Below are 21,640 nucleotides of genomic sequence, written 5' to 3'. Positions count from 1 at the left end.
GCGTTGGTGCCTGGGCCGGTGTTGGTGCTCGTTGCTGGTGCCGGTGCGTGATGTCAGTGCTCGTTGCCGGTGCCCGGTGTCGGTGCTCGTTGCCGGTGCCCGGGGTCGGTGTCGGTGCCCGGTGTCGGTGCTCGTTGCCGGTGCCCGGGGTCGGTGTCGGTGCCCGGTGTCGGTGCTCGTTGCCGGTGCCCGGGGTCGGTGTCGGTGCCCGGTGTCGGTGCTCGATGCCAGTGCCCGGGGTCGGTGTCGGTGCCCGGTGTCGGTGCTCGTTGCCGGTGCCCGGGGTCGGTGCCCGGTGTCGGTGCTCGTTGCCGGTGCCCGGGGTCGGTGTCGGTGCCCGGTGTCGGTGCTCGTTGCCGGTGCCCGGGGTCGGTGCCGACACCTGCCGGGCCGGGCCGGGCGGGGCGGGGCGGGGCGGGGCGGGCGCGCCCTGCGCGGGGCCGGGCCCGGGCGCCCCCTGGCGGCGGCGGGCGGCGCGGTGGGCGGGGCGGGCGGCGGCCGTCCCGGTGCGGCGGGCTCGGTCTCGGTCTCGCCTTTGTGAGGAGCGGTGCGGAGGCAGAACGGGCGGCGGCGGCGGGTCGGGCCGGACCGTGCGGCGTCATGTCGTACCAGGGCAAGAAAAACATCCCGCGCATCACGGTGGGTGCGGCGGGCGGGGCAGGGCTCCCCGTGGGGCGAGGGGAAACTCGGTGCCGGCGTCCGGCGTTGCGGGTCGGAGCGGGGCGGCGGCGGCGGCGCGCAGACAAAGAGCCGCCGCCCGCGCAGGTGCCCCGGCCCTGCTGGTGAACTGTGCTGGGCGGAACCCGCGCCCGAGCGGGCGCAGCGCAGGCTGGAGCGTCTGCGGTGCTCGGTGCCCGGCGGTGCCCGGCGGTGCCCGGCGGTGCCCGATGCCGGTGGGGTGTTTCCCCGTGCGGAGCCAGAGGGGGCGGGCGGTTGCTCCAGTCTCCCGCAGGGCGCTCCCCATGCTCGGTGTCCCCGCCGAGCAGCTCCTCGGTCTCGCCGTATCAGGTGCGGCGGTGCCGCTGCAGCGCTTCGGGACCCGCCTGGCCCGGCCCGCCCGGGAGAGGCGGCGGCTGGTGGGTTGGCCCTGGAGCTGCGGGAGCCCCGGTGCCACCGGCACCCTGCCGTGGCGCTCCCTCTGGGGCTCTCCTGCTCTTATCTCTGCCGTGGCAGCTCTGATCCACGGCTCGCCCTTCGGAGGCCGTAGAAGGCTTGCCTCCTGGGAAGGCGGTCTGGTCTTTCATCTTATTGGCTTTTCGCTGGCTTCATTGTAGCTCCTGATTCTTCTACTGAGGACAGTTCTGGCCCTCTGAAGAAAAAGGAAAAGCAAAGCACTTGACTATCATTATTGTTTTTACAAATGTGAACAAAATGCTCTCAAAGAAGCATTAAGATCTTGACCACAGTAAAGAGAAATTCCTTTGTCAGCCTAGATTCAGATGCTTTCACAAGCAATATTATGGCTTTACACATACTGCCGTTTCTGTATCCTGAGACACCCCAACTGCTGCTGCAGGTGGGATTTCTCCCATTCTCTGGGGCTTTTTCTTTATGATATGCTTTATCAGTGTGCAGGGCTTGTGCCTGCTCCTCTGGGATCCAGTGGCAGCTCTCTCCTCTCAGTGGTAACAAAATCTTCCAAGCTCCTTGATTTATCCCTATTAAATCCTTTACTTTTTTGCTGAAGCTGAAAATGCTGCGCTTCTGTCACCCAAGCAATGGGCAGATTGGGCTTTCAGGAAGGATGTATTGGAAAACTGGGTATTTGTCTTCCCAACAGCTATTGTTTCAACTGCCTAGTATGTTTCTGGAGATGCAGAAAAAATCCCTCCTGGTTCCTCTTGTACTCAACAGTGCTGCAGTCAATATTTGTAGTTGGTTTCTGCCAGAAACATCTGAAAAATCAGAGTTTGCCTATTGTATCTGTTTGCAGCAGTTTCTCATCTTTTCTAGGACAGCCATTTTAGTGGAGAGGCCAGGAGCACGAGTGAGTGGTACATGTGTTAGTGTGAGATAAATTTCTGTGCAAATCATTCCCAATATGAGTTGTAAAAGCCTGGTCAAAAGCTGTATGTGACAGAGTGACAGGCAAGACTGTAGTCATTGATGGAAGGCTGGGAAGTACAGGCATGTCTGTCAGTTGTGCAGAGGAGGAAACACGGGGAGGGGAGCTTAGCCAAGGCTTTGGCTTTCTCAGTGATGGCTCCATCAGCTTGCTATGGATGTGTTGCTCCTCACTGTCTTGTGTTGTGCACCATGCATCAGAGACCACTAAACATGGTATTAATTTTCACATGTGTACTGATGCTAGGGTGTCCAGCTCAGGAGAATAGTAATTTCAGATCTTGTATGTCTGTTGAGAGACGTTTTATTGGTTCCTTTTCTTTGGCTGTTTGGAAAGGTAGTCAAAGTATTTCCCCTCTTGCTGTCCACAGTATGTTTTTCTGCAGGAAGAGAGGTGGAAGACTAAAATCTTGTCCTGATTTTACAAAATACCTGTTAACTGTTGGTTGAATCAAAATTACTCAGTGTTTGTGCTTTTGTCATAAAATCCTTTCCTAGGCCAGGTAGACTGGAGATCCCATATTTTTTCTTGGTGTGAGCCATGCCCACCCTACTTCCCCTGCCAGAGCCCACAAACACTTTCTCTGTGATGTCTCTGCCACCTCTAAAAACAAGGAGGTCTGTATGGTGTTGGCCAGTATGTTGTATCAGGTACACATGGAGAAGAAGGCCTCAGTTACTGACTAGACAGGTTTTGGTGAACTGGTAGCTATCAGTATGTCATTTCTAAGCCACAAACCGTAGGGAATCACAGTGTAGCTGGCAGCTATCTCTCCCTATGACACTAGCCAGGGGCTCTTCCATGCTCTTGTGTGGTGCATTAGTAAGGAGGAAACATAACCTTCTGATGAAACACCTCTGCAATTAGTGTCTCTGCTTTTACAAGGGAAAAAGCAGTAAAACCATACACCTGCTTCTGTGCTCCCCTAATTATGCCCTTGTGCTTTGTAAACAAGGTGAGCACTGTTCTTGGCTGGGTTCAACAGCCTTCTGGAACTGCTGCCTGCCTTTCTTTCTGCAGCATCACTCTGAAAAACGTTAAGAGACCACCTGATACTTTGGGATCTCAAAATGACCAGGTGATGCTTAAGGGCATCAGGAGCAGAGTATGGGCATGAGGGAATGGGTAATGGATTTGAAAGCTTGATCCCAAATACAAACAGGCAGAGAGACAGGGAGAGTTCTGCATAAAGGCTTACCAGCATGGAGAGATGTTGAGGGCTGGTGGTGAATCCGGCAGGTTTTGGCAGAGCTGTGCTGGAGGGAAAGCTCCACGCGTGGCCTTGTAGGCATCCCTTGTGCCTGCAGAAATGTATCCTCGCAGAAAGCACCACAATGATGGCAGATGAGCTGTCACTGGCTGCCCGAGTGCTTTGGAGGCACTGTCAGTGGTGGAGGTCAGGCCAGTGGGCCTGACAGGACAGTGCCAGTGGTCAGGCAGAGCCCTGTGCAGCCACGGCCAGCGCAGCATCTCGCACTCGTGGCTGCTTTGGCACCCTTTGCCCAAAGGCTGTCCTGGGCACTGGCTGGATCTTGGGCACTAGCTGCTCCCTCCCTGGCCATGCCCCCATGGCTCCTGCTGCAGGAGGGCTTTTCCTTCTGCTCAGAAGCTGATGACACAGCCTGACGCTGGCTGGCAAGAGCTGTGGTGGGTGTACAGAGGCACAGTGAACCCTGATATGGGAACAGTGCATTTATTGTGGTCTGGGGCTGCTCTGGTAGCATGCACTGAAGAAGCCTGGCTATTAAGTCAGACTCATTTCCTCATAACTGCCTCATTATCTTCCTTTCTTCTTTCCCTGCCTCTTGACACCTGAGTGATGCCAGAGCCTGTAGGCATGTAATTTGGATTTTCCTTATTCAACTTAGTTGCATTTTTTTCCTTCCAGTCAGTGGGTGGGTGCTGGTGCAGTCCCTTCACTGTCGGGTGGACACGGTGAGTTCTAGCAGTGCCTGATCTCCTGAATGGATGCCTTGTTTGTGCTTCAGCCACTGTGGATCTCTCAGTTTTGTGTACTGACAGAGTTAGCACTGAGTAGCCCTTCACATCTACCACAGAATGACCTCTTGTGAGTGTGGAGCAGGCGTATTTCTTGAGCTCATATTAACACTTTATTTAGTAATTGTCAATGTGACAGTCTCCTGCACCTGTGCCGCCTCTGCCTGACTCCCTTGGCTTCCTCCGGTCTGATGTGCAGGGAAGGGCAGGCTAGCATCAGTATTTACTGATGCTCCCACACTCTAGTAAGAACCAGCTCCACGAATTTTAGAAAGCAAGTTGGGGAGGGCAACATAAAAAAAAAAATGGAGGGCTGTTAGTGGATCTGGGCAGGGAGATTTTTTTTGTTATCATGTCTGTGCTCAGGGTCCTCAGCCCCACAGCTGAGCATTGCCCAGCATGTGCCCCATGGGGAGAGGCATAGCGCAGCTGTGCTCTGGCCCAAGCACCTGGGACTGCCCAGCCAGCGCACACCAGCTGTCCTTGTGCCTCAGCTGCTCATGAGAGGTGGCTGTGGTCCCCAGGTCGCTGGTCAAGATCAGGATCTCCGTGTGCTCATGGAGGTGCGTCAGTGCAGGATGTCTGAAGGAGCTATGCATGGAGGGCTGTGACGTGCCCTTGCTTCCAGGCCCCGCTTAGACAGCGCAGTTTGGGCAGACCTCTGTCCGATGTGTTAGCTTGGGTCACGGAAGAAGCAGGGCTGACCCCGGGTCTGCTTGTTGGAGAGGATGGTGAGTGGTAGGAGAACGGGGAGCAGCTGAGCCGAGCTCTTTTCCTGGTGGGAGAAGAGGCTCCCTGTGGGCTGTGCTGGGCAGGGAAGGTAAATCCCCCGTGCCGGGGGGTGCCAGCCGTCGGCAGAGCCGTGCGGCAGCCCCGCCGGGGCAGTGCGGGAGCCCGCGGCTGTTCCCGCACGGCGAGCTGCGGCGGGGCTGAGCGCGCCGGCATTCCCCTCCTTTCCCCACCCAGTTCCTTTGTCTCCGCTGCGTGTGGATGAGATTGCTGTAAAAACGCACGCGGGGCTCTGGGCTTTGGCTGCTGCCGGGTTGCAGGAGTATTCTTTGCATCCTTCTGTTGACAGAAAGGAAGCTGCAAATTCCCACCATGGTGGCGATACTTCAGCAATGCCCCCAAGGGTGGCGGGTGGAGAGCAATTTCCCTGCAGAGCAATTAACCATGCCAGAGCGTCACAGGGTGAGGCTGGCATGTGAGCCCTGCTGAAGGCTCTGGTCGGCCCTTGTCCAGGCTCAGACTGTGGAAGGGGAGTGTATTTACATACCAAAACCTGGGCTGTGGGCAGCAGACAGGAATGTAAGGTGTGATCAAGAGCTGAAGAGTTGTTGGAGGCGTTTTAAGCAGTCAGGTAGACAACATGTTCTCTGGCACAGCAGTCAGCCTATGTCACCTGAATCCATGGCAGGCATATGTGAGATCAGGTGGTTTGCCCCTGTACTGCCTGCAGCTGCTTGTGCGGACTTGTGCAGGTGGAGGTAGGTAGAAGAGCAGGACCTCAGCCATCCCAGTTCCTCTGGACAGGGTCTGTTCCCCACAGGACAGTGCCCATCCTCTCCCATCAGTGTATGATGAGTTGTCTGGTCCAAAAGTGTGAATGCAGGAAGAGCATAAGGACAGTTCTGGTTGGGTTGGGGTGTTCCTCCGTTGTCTGGCTGTGCTCCTTCGGAGAAGGCTGCCGGCCACTTTGGTCAATAGAAAGGAGAACAGAAGATGTGGTAAATCATGAAACTAGAGTGCAGTCCAGTGCCTCCTGGTTTTTGTATAGACCTGTGAAATGCCTCAGAAGCATTACCCCAAGCACAGCAGGAGAGTGGCAGATTAACAGCTGGTTGCCTGTCCTGTTGGTGGTTTTTGCAAGGTGGTAACAGAGGAGAGAATAACTTGTCTTCTTTAATGAAACTTACTTTACGTGGTATCTGGATAAGATTTAGAGACATGCCCTTAGTACAAACTTGCTCTAAATGCTGGTGTGTGGCTTATGCTGCCTGCCGAGTTATGTGCATAATGTCCCGGCGTAGGAAGCTTCTGACTTCTCTCGATATTTTATGGAAGCATATTTGCTGCATTCCCAGTGACTCTCCCTTGTGCTCAGTCTGCCTCAGTGGTGTTTTGTGGCAGCCCCCTCTCCCACTTAGAAACAGCTTTCAGAGTATGACATTTTCAATCCTTGCTATTGTACTGTTGTTTGGAGTGTTGACACAGGTCCAGTGATGTTTCTGCAGCATCGGTGATTGAGGTGAGCAGTGGGAGAGTGCCTGTACAGAGTGCTGAGAATCATAAAATCATAATATATTAAAGGGCTGGAATGAACCTTAAAAGATCATGTAGTCCCAACCCCCTCTAGTGGGACACTTCCCACTAGACCAAGTTGCTCAAGGACTCAACCAACCTGGCTTTGAATACTGCCAGCATTGGGGCATCCATAACCTCCCTGGGCAACCTGTTCCAGTGCCTAACCACCCTCTCAGTCAAAAGTGAATGAAGCATGTGTGTAACGTGCTACTGACAGCTGCTGTGCTCTTCCCTTTTCAGAGTGATCGTCTCCTTATTAAAGGAGGGCGAATAGTCAATGATGACCAGTCATTCTATGCTGACATTTACATGGAGGATGGCCTCATAAAGTAAGTATTGGATTTCTCTTGTCTTCATCTCCCCTTCAACCAGCTTCAGGTTGGGTGGTTATTAGGTTTTTGTGGATGTGGTCTGTGCCCAACTTGCCAAGCAGTAAAACTTGATAACCCTCTCTCTTCAGAGGCTCAACTCTCTGCAGTGTGTGTAAGCACAGATGTGATTGTCTCATGTGTTTTCAGAGGAACTCCAGTGACTGGATTGCAGTCAGGCTTGTGGGATTGTGATACTGTGTCCATTGTACAGCAAAGTTGTGTCTAATTGCACCAGGAACAAGGTTTATCTTTGACTTCTCTTTTGCCCTGTGTTAACCGTATTAGCATGAATGACCCCACACAGGATCCTGTTTGTTAGCTTTTACAAGGATAGTGCTGTGCTGCAAGTCATCTGCATCCTTGGGATTTCCAGGAATTGCAGAGGAACCTCTGGATTCCCCCAGCTTCTCTGTGTATGTCTCAGAGCTGTAGGAATAGCTCAGTTGTTTAAAGGCTGCCATTCAAACTTGGCAAAGGTATTGTGCTGGGGCCAGCTCCACACTGGGTGAAGTGAAAGAGCTATGATAATTTATAGCCCTGAGACTTGAAAAGGCATTGCTTGTTCTATGGTAAGACTTACATATTTAGCTTTCCCAAGGTGGTATATATTAAAAATCCAGCAGCAGATAAATACTTCAAGAAGTGTGATTGTATTTTTACATTTTTTTTACAATTTTTACAATTTTTTTACAATTTTTTACAAGACCATTTGCGATTGAAAAGTGCCTGTATACAGGCAGGGATCAGAGCCAGCTTTGGTGTTGCTGTGGTGCATGCTTTCTGAGTATCCTTGGGCGAATCACTGAGCCTCATCTACAGCCTGGAGGCCACAGAATTTCACTGCCTTGGGAGCTAAATGCTCTTACAAGTGAATTCTGTGAAGAATACAGTGAGCAATTAAAAACCTTTACTGATGGATTCATCTCTGTAAAAGCAGTGGGAAGAGCTGCTGATTTATTGCTGTGAGGACAGTAAAGCGAGCAGTTCTGTCCATAGAATTTTTGTTACACTAGGGGAAAAAAAAGCTGCAAAGTGACTCAACTTGAATGAAATGCAAAAATGGAATTTGTTTCTCATTTTTAGCTCCCCAGTGTGGCAAGGAAATCAGAAGTTTTCCACTAAAACCAACTTACCTTTAATCTTGATTTATCAAGGAGCACTGAGAAAGGCTTGATGAAAGTAGGATTTCTGAAGGAAGAGATTTGAAGGCTGAGTTGAACATATGGACACATAAAGGGTTGAGGGAACAGGGGCTGAAAAAGGGAATGCTGAGGTTCAGGTGACTTGGCCTGCAGGAGGGCTGGATATGTCAAGTTATGCTCAAACAGGACAGGCTCCAGAGCACTCTAGTTGTGTATTAGGTTACTAGTGCATTTATGCTGGAACTCTCTAGATTTCCTGTTTTCAGAAGATTTTTTTTAGGTACTTGTGATTTTAGCTGCCTTCACTACAGTGTGGCCCTGTTGATAGCAAAGCTGTCCTTCAGGGTCACAGAAGAGACAAGGTGAGAAGGGGGAACAGTGCACTTCTTAGGAAGACAGTGAGCCCAGAGCTTGCAGGTTGTGCCATGAGCCCAGCAAGCTGCAGCCAGTCAGGCTGGGCAGTTGCTGAGCTATTTCCCAGCTCCCAGGAGTCCCTTCACTCCTGGGACTTTGTGCTGTGAGCAGCATTACAAGTCCCTGATAAGCCCTGAGCTGGCCTAGCAGCTGTGGCATTACAGTGGAAATCATCTTTATCTGTAAGTAAGCTCAGACTTGATCCTTACTTAAGGTGGGCAGAAGGACGGGAGACAGGAGAGATTAGGGGTGTAGCTCACTTGGAAGCACGGCTGGTGTCGGGTTTTGTGAGCATGCACCCTGGGTGAGCAGTTAGGGCTGCTACGCTGGAAATGCATATGCTGCAGCCTGTTTTGTGAGCCTGTATGGGATGAGGTGTCCTAGGCAGGTTCTCACCACACACTGCAGAGGTCACCATCAGACCATATGCCCCAGCTACCCCAACCCATTGTGTGCCCCAGATAGCAGGTGCCATCCAAGTCACCTGCGGAGCAGCTGGACAGATGGCAGCCACCCCTGGACTAAGCACAGCATAGGTGTAAGCAAGCCAGACAATCCTGCATGTTGCTGCAGAGTGATTATGCTCTGGCAAGCCTGGGTCTGGGAGCAGGACAGAGTGGGGTGTTCCTGCCAGGGAGCTGCCCTGGCAGTCCCTGGCTGAGCTGTTCAGAGGTTATGTTGTGGCAGGTTTTCCGTTGTGAGAGTATCTTGGTGTGATCTCATCAGGCAGATCGGAGACAACCTGATTGTTCCTGGAGGGGTCAAAACCATAGAAGCCAATGGGAAGATGGTGATCCCTGGAGGAATTGATGTCCACACTCGCCTGCAGATGCCATACAAGGGAATGACCTCTGTGGATGACTTCTTTCAAGGAACAAAAGCAGCTCTGGCCGGTGGAACCACCATGATTAGTAAGTGCAGCAGGCATGGCCTGTGTGTGACACCACCCAGCACTCCTGCAAAATCACCCAGTTCTTTGTTTTTATGTGCTTTTATCAGTCTTCTGCGTTTTCAAAGTCCATGCCAGTGTATTCATATTTTCTGTGATCTCTGTCAATGCAGTCTAGGGAGTAAGGATTGGGATGAATCTTTTGATCCTTAGTAACAAGGAAGTGATAGGACAGGAGATGTGCATAGGACCCCTCGCCCTTGGACATCTTGTGTTCTGCAGTGCTTGTCTGCAGCCACTGTTGCCTCTGGGACCCTCAGAAAGGAACAATGGCATAACTTCTCTGTTAAATAACAGTAGGACAGCATGGTGCTCAGATGGCTCTGAGCAGAGGAACAGAGCGGTGTGTTGGCATCCCACACTGCTCAAAAATAAACAGTGCTAACAAAAAAGGAAAGGGAATTCTGAGGTCCTTCTCTGGAGGATGCTATGGCTGTGCACTGGTTTCAGGTCCAGGTGTTGTCCTGTGCAATGGTTACAGCTGTGTGCACTGCAGGATTTCTTGGGATGCAGGAGCAAGTGTTGATCCTTCCAATAAAGGACTGCGCCCCTTGTCCTCCCCCGACCATTTTTCTGTCCTCTGTGCCAAAAAAAAAAATCTTTTGTTAAATGGTCTGTGGCAAGGTGTGGAGATTTATTGCACATGCTGTGCAATAAAGGTGCATTAGAGTTGCAGTGTGGCAGGAGGCTGTGTGCTAATGAGGTGGGAGTGGGGATGAAGAAAGACAAGGCCCTTCAGCTTTCAGACAGTTTCTCAGCAGAAGCATGTAAAAACCCCTGATCCTGTGCCAGAGGCCATTAAACAAAGGCTCTGTGCCAATAAATGCACTTAAGGAGCCAAGGCATGTTGTGAAGGTGGCAGGATCCTCTTGGGACCTGCCCTGAAGCTGTTGAAGAGGCCAGCGTGGGGTGGTGGAGCTGCAGAGTGGAGTGATTCCACCGGGCCACGGTGGAATGGCCAGGCTGGGAAGCCCTTGCCCAGCCCTTGCTCTGCTGTGCCCCTGCAGTGGATCACGTGGTGCCAGAGCCGGAGTCCAGCCTGGCCGAGGCGCTGGAGCGGTGGCGGGAGTGGGCTGATGGCAAGGCCTGCTGTGACTATGCCTTGCATGTGGACATCCCACGCTGGAGCGACCACGTCAGGCAGGAGCTGCACGCCATGGTCCAGGAGAAAGGTTTGTGTCTTGTGGCTCCCTGCCTGGCCTTGGCCAGCCCTGTCCCCTGGCCAGGGAGGGCAAGAGGTGGCTGTGCTGTTGGGTGTCTGCAGGGTTTTGCACAGCTGCTAGCAGGAGCTGTGCCCCACAGGGCAGCTGGTGGGGAGGGTAGCAGGCAGCCTAACCTACCCAGCTCACCTCTCTCTCCTCTCTGCCCTGCCCCAGGTGTTAACTCCTTCATGGTGTATATGGCCTACAAGGATTTGTACCAGATGTCCAACACTGAGGTGAGATCCCCTGCACCGCTGTGGTTGTGTTGATTCAAGAAGCAGTGCGGGGTGACAGCCATGGTGGGCATGGGGCAGCTCATAAGGCTGGTGCCTACTGCCCCTGGCCAGGCCTTGCTGCTCCTCACCTCTACCTTGGCTGCCTGTGCAGGGCTGCCCCAGGCTGTGCCGTGGGCTGGCTGGGCTCCTGCACTAGTGAGGAGATCACCAAGAGTATGTGCTGGTGACTGCATCTCTCAGAGAGCTGGTCCCTGCATAGCCGCAGCTCTGTCTGGCATGGCTGCACTGCGTCCTGCTGCTGCCAGAACCATGGGTGGAAGGGCCATGAGGGGTGCCAGGGCCGTGGGCAGCCTGCTCAGTAATAATTTTTTCTTGTCTCTCTTTTAGCTGTATGAGATTTTCAGCTGCCTGGCAGAGTTGGGCGCCGTAGCTCAAGTTCATGCAGAAAATGGGGATATAATTGCACAGGTAACTAACTACTTCTGGCATGCAAGAGCTGAAAATCTGTATCAGGCAGATTTGGTGTGGGGCGTTAGCAAAATGGCTCTGAAGCTGGACATCTTGTGCAAGGTGATATCTCTGCTGTTCAGCAGCAATATCAAAGTTAGCAAGATTTTTGTTGTGAATACCTTGTGCATAAGTGAATCTGAAATGGTGCATTTAGCAATTGCCTAAATGGAAGTGAGTGTCTATCAAGTATGATATGTTTGCTCCAGCTGCAGCTGCCTTCAGTCTGGAGAGGCAGAGACCTTTGCCTTGCACATAACAAACCAGGAGAGGTAAAGTCCATTGAGACCTGCCTTGGCAAGAGAGATTTTCTCCCTGTGAGCAAACTATTTGGTTTTTTCTCTCTGTTGTTCTTGGGAGTTGAAGGAGCATGAACCAAAATGTCATTCTTTGAGCATCTTTTTAGACTACAAGAATTAGTTTTTGTTTGGACTTTTTAGAGCCGCAGTGCACAGCTGGATGGCTCCTTCACATGAGAACCGAGTGGTCAGAGGAGTTGTATTGGCCAGAGCTTATCTCTATTTTAGCACCTGCCTAATCATAAAATGCCCCAAAATTACTAATTGGTAGCACTTCACAGACCTGGGAACTGGAGAGGATGGGGAGTTTTGTAGCTCTTTTTTGTTGCCACATTGTTCTTGTTTCATTGAAGCGGTTTAACTCAGTGCTTGCCCTCCCATTTCCTCATGTTCCCTCCTTCTCTTTCAAATCCCTTGAGGGTACAGCAGCCTCTCACCATGCCTGATTGTCCCACAGGACATAGGGTGTTGATGGTCCTGAGGGAAGGGCTTTACACAGAAGGGATCTACTTTTTTGGTTGATAGTTTCAGTCCTGTAATATCCCTCTGTTCTTTTGATGTCCTAGGAACAAGCCAGGATGTTGGAGATGGGAATAACAGGCCCTGAAGGTCACGTGCTGAGCAGACCTGAGGAGGTAAGATGCAGAGGACAGTTCAGCCTTGCTTCACTGAAGAGTTTTCATAGTAGGGCTCAGTGTGTTCAGTGACACCAAGCAAGTATCAGGGCAGGGGAGAGTGTGTGTACCCCTGGATATCCAGGGGTATCCATTTTTACAGGCACTGCTGTCTTTTTCATCATCAGCCCAGGAAAGAGTGAGGTGCGTGTTCGTGCAGACATTTCTTAGTTGTGCTTGAGTTGCCCAGCAGAGACAGAAGCCCTTGTTCTGAGTCTCACAGAGAGGGATCAATCAACCAAAATGTCTGTATGGCTGTAGCAGTCTTTGAGGCTGCATTGGGGGCATTTGTTTTACATAGGTGTGGGAAGCCTAAGAAGAATCTTTTGACAAGTTTTAGAATTCACTGTTCGTATTTAAGTGCTGACAGATTCCAGCCTTTCCCTGCTTTATATCTGCTTAGTCTCTAAAGTGTATTTCAGAGATAGATGGACGAAGCCATTGTTTGAAGGAGTGGGAGGGAAAGAGAAGGGGAATTCCCTGGTTACAAATCATTGTCAGAATACTAAGGAGATTACTTCTAATTTTAGCTTGTATGGATTTTTCTGTTTGGTCCATTAATATGAGTTGAGTCTAATTTTAGATAGGTTCCCTTCACATAACTCCCTGCTGAGGGGTGCCTTGACTTCCCACAGCATGTGAAAGAAGAAAACAATAGGAATTTGATACAATAGCAAAGTTGAGCAGGGAAGCACAGGGACAGATTTGTACTTCAAGGCCTGCTGAAATAAAATCAGTAGGCTTAAATTAGAAGTGTAGGAAATTGGCTGTATTTGGGCTAGTAACAACATAAATGGCCTAGTGTAATAACAGTACTTCCTCTCTTTGAAATACAAGAGTGTAAAGCATTTTCCAGTACAGGGAAGAGTCTCAGTGTCAAACACAGTGGCTCAGAGTCCCTCTTATTTTTATGACTCTAACCTGTTGCCATAGTTGGCAAGCTAAAGTGCAATTATGGGAAGCTGTTGTTGTGCCCAGATTTGAGAACTGTCCTGTTACCATAAGCAGTGCAGATCTCATCCAAAGCCAATAAAACGTCGTTTGATTTGAAATGCCATTAAAGTATAAAGAAAGTATAAGAGAACAGTGCAAGGCTGTAGATATTATGCATTCAGCCAAATCCAGATCTCGTTGCCTTTGAAAATAAAGAGTGTCCTTCTTCCAGAACATACTCTTCCTTGGAAAATGTTAGGTGGAGCACAAATGACCCTGCTACCACATAAAGCCTGCAGGCAGATACCAAGGCATTAGGAGAGTGGTTTGTGGCTCCGTGGGTCTTCTCTGTCCTGGAGGGACCTCAGTGGGGGTTAAAGGCATGTTCTTCTGCTAGGTGACAGTGGTGACTTGGTGGGGCAGGACGATGCAGCTCCAGATTGTAACCTGCTCTGAGGGGTATGCAGTGATGGCTGTTTGCTCCTGTCCGCATGTTAAACCCCATCAACTACTACAGCCCATAAGTATGGTGATAAAAAATCACTTCTCGCTTAAATTTCTATTTAAAGAGTCTTTAAGAGGAGAAAAATCTCTTTTCACTGTACAGCAAATAGATCTGCAGAAGTACGAGAGAAGTGCATGTGTGTCTGGATGCAGTGTTCTGCTTCTCTGCCCTGGGACATTTTGGCTGGCATGGTCCCAGGCATTGCTCTGGGGGCTGGATCATTGTGTCTTTTTAAGGCTTCTGTTTTGAACTTTCTCAAGCCAACACTTGAAGCCAAATTGTAGAGCAAACACTTGGAGAACTCTGGGTCTGAGCTCAGGCTGATGTAATGATCCAAAGATATCCCTCCTGGTGGAAATCTACCCTCCAATAACAGCAGGACGTGAGATGGGGTGGCTGTCAGCAGGCTGGGGCAAGCAGAAGCTGCACTACAGGATGGCTGGCCTCAATGACAAGCAGCCTGCCAGCGTGCAGCCCTCTGCACCCTGCCATGGGGGTGACAGGGGACATCTGGCTAAACCTGCTGCAGCCATAGGACAGCCTGGAGCAGGGGAGTGCTATGAAAGGGTGGGCCTTCCCACTGCCTGGCATCAGTCTGCAAGCTGTGCTGGCAGGCTGGGCAGCAGTCCCTGGGCTCCTTGGGCTGTCGGGAGAGCTGGAACCAGGCAGTGGAAAAAACAGCAGATGCAGCTCTGCTGGCCCCTGAGCAGGGTTCAGGCAGTGCTCCTGTGCCAGGCATTGTGTTACTGTAGCCTGCCTTTGGGCCGTGCCCTGGGGAGACGGAAGCTTCCCCCTCAGGTCTCCCTGATGAAACTGCCCTGGGGGAGTCAAGGGTAAAAGTGAGGGCACAGGGTGTCCGCAGCAATCAGTGGTGTGTTGAGAGTAACAGGGGCTCCTTCCTGCCCAGCCAGTGCTCCTCTGCAGCTGTGTGACATCCTCTCTTCCAGCTGGAAGCAGAAGCTGTCTTCCGGGCCATCACTATTGCCAGCCAGACCAACTGTCCTCTCTACGTGACTAAAGTGATGAGCAAAAGTGCTGCTGACCTCATCTCACAAGCCCGAAAAAAAGGTGAGTGGCAGCTGGTGCTACACTCTGCCCTGCTGCTGCCACCAGGCTGCTGGTTTATGTGGTTCTCATGGCCTCATAGTTGTTTTGCCAAGATCAGCACTGTGCTTCAAGTCTTGTCTAATGCTTCCCCTTCTGCTAGGGAGCAGTTAGCTTAGGAGTTGGCCTGACTTGTGAAGGGCAGGGTGACACTGCAGTAGGCCACATGGAGCCACCTCCTGTTGACAATCAGGTAACATCAATATGTGGGGCACAGGTAGGAGCAATGTTTTAAACACCACAGTTTGTCTGCAGCTGTGAAGGGCTCAATGAGGACACTTGTTCAATGCATGTGGGTTGAGCTGCTGTGTATAGCTGTGGCCTCCCTTTGAAATGCTGGCCCCTTGGAATTGCTTGGGTGCCGTTTCAGGTGGCTGGGAGCTCCATTTGTCAGTGGTGCTGGAGCACAGAGATGCCCCACAAGTGCAGGCAAGTGGACGTCTCTGTTCAGTGGGCTCTGTGCCCCTGTCCCAGGAGGTGTGAAGGGGGATTCTGGTGCATGAGGATTTGTGCCCTTGAGCAGGAGGACCCTATGGTGATGGCATGGGTCTGGGTATTCTCAGACATTGCAGGCTCTTGGTAGTGCTGTGGAGAATGCCACCAGGCTCCACCAAAACACTGTTCTTTCTGTGCCTTTCTCCAGGCATTGTGGTGTTTGGTGAGCCCATCACAGCCAGTCTGGGGACTGATGGAACACACTACTGGAGCAAGAACTGGGCGAAGGCTGCGGCATTTGTGGTCTCTCCACCACTGAGCCCAGACCCAACCACTCCTGACTACCTTAACTCCCTCCTGGCCAGGTGAGTGACAGCTCTGCTGGGGGTACTGCTAGGAGAAGGTGGACTCTGGATAGGGAAGAAAGGTTAGTCCAGCCTGAACCACTTCACTGTAGGTATGTAATGAACTGAACAGTGAAATGGCTCTGACTCCAAGCCATGTTGGTTTATCCTCAAGAGTGGAGTGAGGACACAATAACCTTAACATCACTAATGAGAAAAATACCAGTAGTCATGAACCATTTAAAAGGCTCTGAAGAAGACAAAGAAATGAGGACAAGCTAAAACAGGCTTGTCAATGGAAGGATTCACTGAGCTGGAGAAATGTGGAATGGATGCTTGGATTGGGATGCTGCACCAACATGTAGAGTGTTACAGGTTAGACAGGCTGCTGGGGACCCCAGACAAATACAAAGCAGATATATTCACACACCTATACAGGTGAGCAGTAGCAGAGCCTGCAGAGTGCAGGAGACCTTCAGGAGCAGCTCCTGCACATCTGGCTGGGATGGCAGGTTGTTTTTTCATCCTGAAGGCAGGAAGGTAAAGAAAGGATTTTTTGAAAACAAACAAAAAAAGCACTTCAGCAATTTGCTATGACCTTTCACAGTTACACTCCATCCTCTCACTGGCAAGGCCAGTGTAGCAGCTGAGGACACTGCATGTTCCTGCCCTGTCCGTGTGCCATGTGTCTGTCCCCTCCACTCTCAGCCTGTGTTTGTACATCAGTTGTGCACGTGCTGCCCAGTCTGTTAGCCAGGGGGTGGTTGACACTGAGGGGATTGTAAATGGAAATGTCCTTTGAGGTAATGCTGGAAACATCTCTACCAAGATGAACAAGGGATGAGGAGTCTCCAAGGATGTCTCCAGCAGGGCACATTAAGATAAACCTGGGTTGTGCCAGAGTGGAGATGCTGTGTCTGGCTGTAAGAGAAGTGCCAGTGCATTTGCAGTCTGAGTATGCAGCTCACCCTGCATTTTGCATGAGGTGTCCATTTGTCAATGAACAAGAGATACCTCAGTGCATACTGGATGTATGATATAGGTGCAGGTCTTAACAAGTGGCAAGGAAATGTGGGCCCAGCTCCTGAACTGGTTTTCTATTCCTTACCTTCCACTGCCAATGTAGCCCAGACCTCAAAGAAGACACAAGCAATTCTTGGTCACTGCAGCTCATAGGTCTGTCCTGACACCTTTGCCATACTGTTTTCTGTGAAGCTGCAGCAGGAGGAGAGACTGTGAGGTTTCAGCTGGGCTGGATGGCTTCTTTGTCTCCAGCAGGAGGCACGTTGTGTCATCATTCTGGGCCTCTGTCTGTACAGTTCATCAGACATATGGCAGAAATGATCAGAGGAAGGTGGATTACCAGTGGATTAGGGCAGATTTGCAGCCTTAAAGAGAGTCACTGTGTCTGCACTGTCCAGGTGCTTGAGGCCCCTTGCCTCATGCAGGCAGTGCTGGGAGCTGCCTTGCCTTGGTCTGCTTCCTTTTGCCTGGCAGCAATGACTTTCCAGTTGCTGCCTGTCCAGTGTTACCTGAGGACCAAGCAGCAGCTGGATGACTTCCAGAGAGCCATGGGCAGTTGCTCACCCTGCCTTGTCTGTGGGCAGCTCGCTGGCTCTTCCTCTTTCCTAGGAGCAGGATGGGTCAGGGTATCTCATCTGTCCAGGTGCCCCTTTGGGCAGAGGGTGAAGAGGCCTCAGTGAAGCATTTCTGTGCTTCCTGCAGAGAGCTGCTTCTGGGCAGTCTGAACTCCCTCCATCCCACTGCAGCAGGCTTTCATGGGGTGGGGGAGGACTGTGCTAGCCCTCAGCATGCAGGAGCTGGCAGTGCACAATGCAAGGCCTGGCTTGTGGGACTGGGAGACAGCCCTGGAGCAGAGAGGCCTCTTCCTCTCTGTGTGGCAGAAGGGTTCTCTCAAGCAGACCTGACAAACTGCCAGAAATAGAGTCCAGTATGAAAGGACATCTTCTGGCCTGACACAAAGACCACCCTGTTCCCTAGGACCTGAGCTGTTGACTTTTCTTTTGTACAGGATGCTGTCCATGCTCAGGTGGGTAGCACAGCATAGCAGAGGTCTCTTGCCTCCATGTGACACAGCTGCCCCAGGGGCTGGGTCAGGTGGAAGTCTTCAGGCTGAGGGACTTTGGAAATGAGGGTGCAGAGTAAAAAAAACTGAGCTGGGGGCTGCTCGTGGCCAGAGGAAATCCATATCCCTCATGTCCCTGTTGCTGTCTGACTGCAAAATGACTGACAGTGGGTTTGTTCCACCCCTCTTCAGTGGCGATCTGCAGGTGTCGGGAAGTGCTCACTGTACCTTCAGCACTGCACAGAAGGCCATTGGAAAAGACAACTTCACGGCAATCCCAGAAGGAACCAATGGCATAGAGGAACGAATGTCTGTCATCTGGGACAAGGCAGTGGTGAGAGTCCCACCAGGGAAGGGGCAGAATGGGAAGAGGTGGTTGCCATCTCACACACCCACCATGCTACTGCCCTGTAGAGCTGGGCACCCAGCTTGTTCCCTCTCTGGCTTTGAGAGTCAAATCAAGCTGGGGCAGGAGAGGTGATTGTGGCAGGCTTGGGGTGACCATCCAGAAGCTGTAACTGTGTCCCCAGTTCTTGGTCTGTCTGGCACTAGTTAGTAAGATCAGCCTCAGAAGCTTGGGCCCAGCCAGCCAGCACCTTGTGTGGGAGTGAGGATGTCCTGGGTGCTTCCCAGGGCTCTTACTCACCCTTTCCCCATAGGTGGACTTAGTTCTCTTTGTGTGTGTGCAGGCCACTGGAAAGATGGATGAAAACCAGTTTGTGGCTGTGACAAGCACTAATGCTGCCAAAATCTTCAACCTGTATCCACGAAAAGGGAGAATAGCAGTGGGATCGGACAGCGATCTGGTTATATGGGATCCTGATGCTGTAAAAATCATCACAGCAAAAACACATCAGTCTGTAAGTCCTCTGCTCATCTGTGTGAACGCTGGAGGGTGGCATGTGAGTAGTTTTGTAGAAAGGTTGCCTGGCTGCTGGGAGCTTGGTACTGTCCTGCTTGGCTCTGAGGAGGAGGGACTGAGCCCAGCCTCTAGGCAGTGCCTGTTGTGACTATGGGTTGAATGTCCATGAGTCCTAGGCACATGGGGCTTTTTTCACCCTGCTTGAGTATTCTTCTCCTGACCCTGGGCTATGCAGGTGGAAAGACACACATTTCTCCTTACCTTGGTTCCTCTTCCAGGCACAAATATTTTTCGTGCCATTGCCACAGTGCTTTGTTCATGCCTTACCCCAAGCTTAGGTCCTGCCTTTGTCTGCTCTGGGAGTTCTTCCTCACACTGAGTTTCAAACCAGCAAGTCCTGGTTCACACTGGAAGCTCTGGTGGGCTTTTACTGTGATGGGCTCGTGAGCTACAGGAGGCCTCTGAGCATGCAAGGCTTTAGAGGTGTCTTCTGCCTGCATTGGTGACTCCAGCAGTGAGGTGTGGGGACTGACCCACCCTGAGTGTCCCTCCTGACCATCATCCTGGGGTTGCTGCAGGTGGCTGAATACAACATCTTTGAGGGGATGGAGCTCCGTGGGGCCCCACTGGTTGTCATATGCCAGGGGAAGATCATGCTGGAGGATGGCAACCTGCATGTGACCCAGGGGACTGGACGATTCCTGCCCAGCAGCCCTTTCCCTGACTACGTCTACAAGCGCATCAAAGCCAGGAGGAAGGTGAGGAGGTGGGGATGCCAGGAGACAGTTGGGTTATTGTTAGCCCAAATTGCCCTTAATAACTGGTTGGTTTTCCTTTGCTGATCTTGCTGGACCCTGTAAGCAGTGCTGCAAATTGCTGGTGTATTTTGAATGTACAAAATAGCTGAGGCTTGGATAGGGAGCCCTTTGTGATAGTGATGTGCCATGGTGGAGACAGATGCTCCTCGAGGTTAGCAGTGGTAATGTCTCTCTTCATCCTGTCCTGCTATAGCAGGAGTCTGGAGGGAAACACTTTAAAATGAAGAGATTGGCCAAAATCGCATTCTCCTTCCTGATTTGTGCAGCATAAACCCCATCTGGGTGATAGCCTGTTGCACTGGCTCTGCACACCTTACAGGGCAGTGGGGCTGTGCCAGGCCTCAGTGCTGCAGGACTTAGGGTACATAGCAATATGACATCTTTCTGCAGGGGGACTGAGGAGCTGCTGCACGGCTGGAGCATGATGTTCTCTGGGCTCAGAGAAGTATCATTGTCCTCTTCTCTCTGGTGACAGATGGCAGAGGTGCATGCTGTGCCCCGGGGCTTGTATGACGGACCTGTGTTTGACCTGACCACCACCCCCAAGGGGGGCACCCCTGCGGGGTCAACTAGGGAGTCCCCCACACGTCAGACACCACCTGTCAGGAATCTCCATCAGTCTGGATTCAGCCTGTCAGGTGAATACATGTGGTGGCTGGGCTGGGAGGGGGCAGAGCCACTGGCCATATGTCCCTGGCCTAGGGCAGGGGGCAGTTAGAGGTGGCCTGCCGGCAAGGTAAGCACAGGAGTGGATCATGGCAGGCAAGATCCTGTGTGTCCCTTAAAGGACATGGCTGGAGCTGCACCTTGCAGTAATAGCCAGGCAGACTACCTGGAGGCCACCGTGGCCATGGAGGCCAGCACAGCGTCCGATGCTGTTCTTGCTGTGTGGGTCTGTTCATGAAGCATCTGCAGAGACTTGAAAGCCACTGCAGCTCTGAATTGCTACTGGAGTTGGAGAGGGAGCAGATTGCAGTAGATAGCCTCTGGAGGGCCTTGGCAAGACTCCAGGCTGCCTGACTGCTCAGTTCTGTGAAGAAGATGCTCTTTACTTTCCCTGTTCCCTTTGTACTTTCTCATCCTGTCACAGGTACCCAGGTTGATGAAGGCATGCGCTCAGCAAGCAAGCGCATTGTCGCACCCCCGGGAGGCCGCTCCAACATCACCTCCCTGAGCTAAATGTCCCAGCTGAGGAGGAAACAAAATCCCTGTTCAAGCAAAGGAAGAAAAATGGTACATTGGTGTTGAAGAATGAAAAGAAATAAACCTGTTCTGAAGAATCAGTAAGCCTCAAGCCTTATGTTTCACAAATGCTACTTGCTACCTAGCTTTAAAGATGTTGCTTCATTTTGTTTTTGCATAGCCTTAAAGTTCTGTTGTTGTTACTGTTGTGGGTTTGGTTGGGTTATGTTTTGCTCTTCCTCTCTGTATGCATGCTGCTCGGACAGGTTGCTCGGTTCAGTGTTATTGGTGTTGAACGTGTGTGGGATGCCGTGGTGTGGGACAGTGGGAATGGCCCACAGGTGACCCGGCCAGGCAGGTGAGGGGGCGGGGTCTGGCCGGAGGCAGGATGTCAGATGGGGAGGGCAGGTGCACTGAGCTCATAGGGAGAGGTGGGTCTGTCACATTCATCTCCTTCATCTCCACCCAATGCTCTGGAGTTTCATCATGAGGCCTGTGGGGGAGCTCGAATCATCTCTGTAACAGCTGTCACAGCACCTTGTGTAAGGAGTTTTACTACTTTGTACACTTTATTAAAAAAAAAGTTGTTCCTTCAAACAGCTCCTGTTGTCGGTTGGCTCTTCTCTTCCTCAGGCCACTGCTGCTTGGCAGGGGCAGTGCCCAGCTGCACCCACAGGGAACGGGGCTGGGGCAGCAGAGAGGTTTGGGTGGTGTTGGGGCTGTTGGGGCAACACCGTGCAGTGCTCGCTGCTACGCATGTCAGGGTGTTGGTGTAGCTTCTCAGGCAAAGGTAAAGGTATTGGCAAAACAACACAATGCAAGTATTTGTAACAGCTCTTCAGTTTGTCCATGCAGTCTCTGAGCCTGGCCTGGCCACCATGGGCTGTGACTGCCTGGCAAGAGCTGTGCCTGTCTTCTGTGTATTGACAGGGACTGGCTCCACATGGCACTGCCTGGGCACAGCTTTGGGGTCATCCTGGCTGGACAGCCTTGGAGGCTGTTTTCTGTGGACCCCTGTCAGTGAAATGCTCCCCTTCCATCAGGCATTATCTGTTAGAACGAGAGGCCTTAAAAGCTCGTAAAGCATGTAAAAAAAAAAGTGATTGTTGTTTAAAGATTACAAAAATTAAGGGTCAGTTTCAGCTATGCTAAACAAATACACTTTTCCCCTCCTTTAGTATTTGACCTTGAAATACTTTTTTTACATGCC

General features: G+C 51.7%; 1 protein-coding gene across 2 annotated transcripts in view; it reads left to right on the top strand.

Annotated features, from left to right (window-relative positions):
* The window catches only part of DPYSL3 (dihydropyrimidinase like 3), a 28,436-nt gene extending 7,905 nt beyond the window's left edge, over nucleotides 1-20,531 (top strand). Inside the window, exons 1-14 of one of the 2 annotated variants that reach the window (XM_053956463.1) lie at nucleotides 586-639; nucleotides 6,608-6,696; nucleotides 9,021-9,205; nucleotides 10,251-10,415; nucleotides 10,620-10,681; nucleotides 11,069-11,149; nucleotides 12,054-12,122; nucleotides 14,547-14,667; nucleotides 15,347-15,503; nucleotides 17,761-17,902; nucleotides 18,258-18,428; nucleotides 19,009-19,188; nucleotides 19,724-19,886; nucleotides 20,339-20,531. In XM_053956463.1, coding sequence (XP_053812438.1) covers nucleotides 601-639; nucleotides 6,608-6,696; nucleotides 9,021-9,205; nucleotides 10,251-10,415; nucleotides 10,620-10,681; nucleotides 11,069-11,149; nucleotides 12,054-12,122; nucleotides 14,547-14,667; nucleotides 15,347-15,503; nucleotides 17,761-17,902; nucleotides 18,258-18,428; nucleotides 19,009-19,188; nucleotides 19,724-19,886; nucleotides 20,339-20,427 — 1,713 coding nt within the window. In that variant the 5' untranslated portion in view covers nucleotides 586-600 and the 3' untranslated portion in view covers nucleotides 20,428-20,531. Of the gene's footprint in view, nucleotides 1-585; nucleotides 640-6,607; nucleotides 6,697-9,020; nucleotides 9,206-10,250; nucleotides 10,416-10,619; nucleotides 10,682-11,068; nucleotides 11,150-12,053; nucleotides 12,123-14,546; nucleotides 14,668-15,346; nucleotides 15,504-17,760; nucleotides 17,903-18,257; nucleotides 18,429-19,008; nucleotides 19,189-19,723; nucleotides 19,887-20,338 lie in introns of those variants that run through there. The other variant, XM_053956462.1, reaches the window with a different exon arrangement.
* The last annotated feature ends 1,109 nt before the right edge of the window (nucleotides 20,532-21,640 follow it).

Source organism: Vidua chalybeata, chromosome 15 (assembly GCF_026979565.1).
Source record: "Vidua chalybeata isolate OUT-0048 chromosome 15, bVidCha1 merged haplotype, whole genome shotgun sequence".
NCBI classification, from domain to species: domain Eukaryota; kingdom Metazoa; phylum Chordata; class Aves; order Passeriformes; family Viduidae; genus Vidua; species Vidua chalybeata.
The sequence above is the reverse complement of the archived record's forward strand: the minus strand, read 5'-3'. Positions and strand labels throughout refer to the sequence as shown.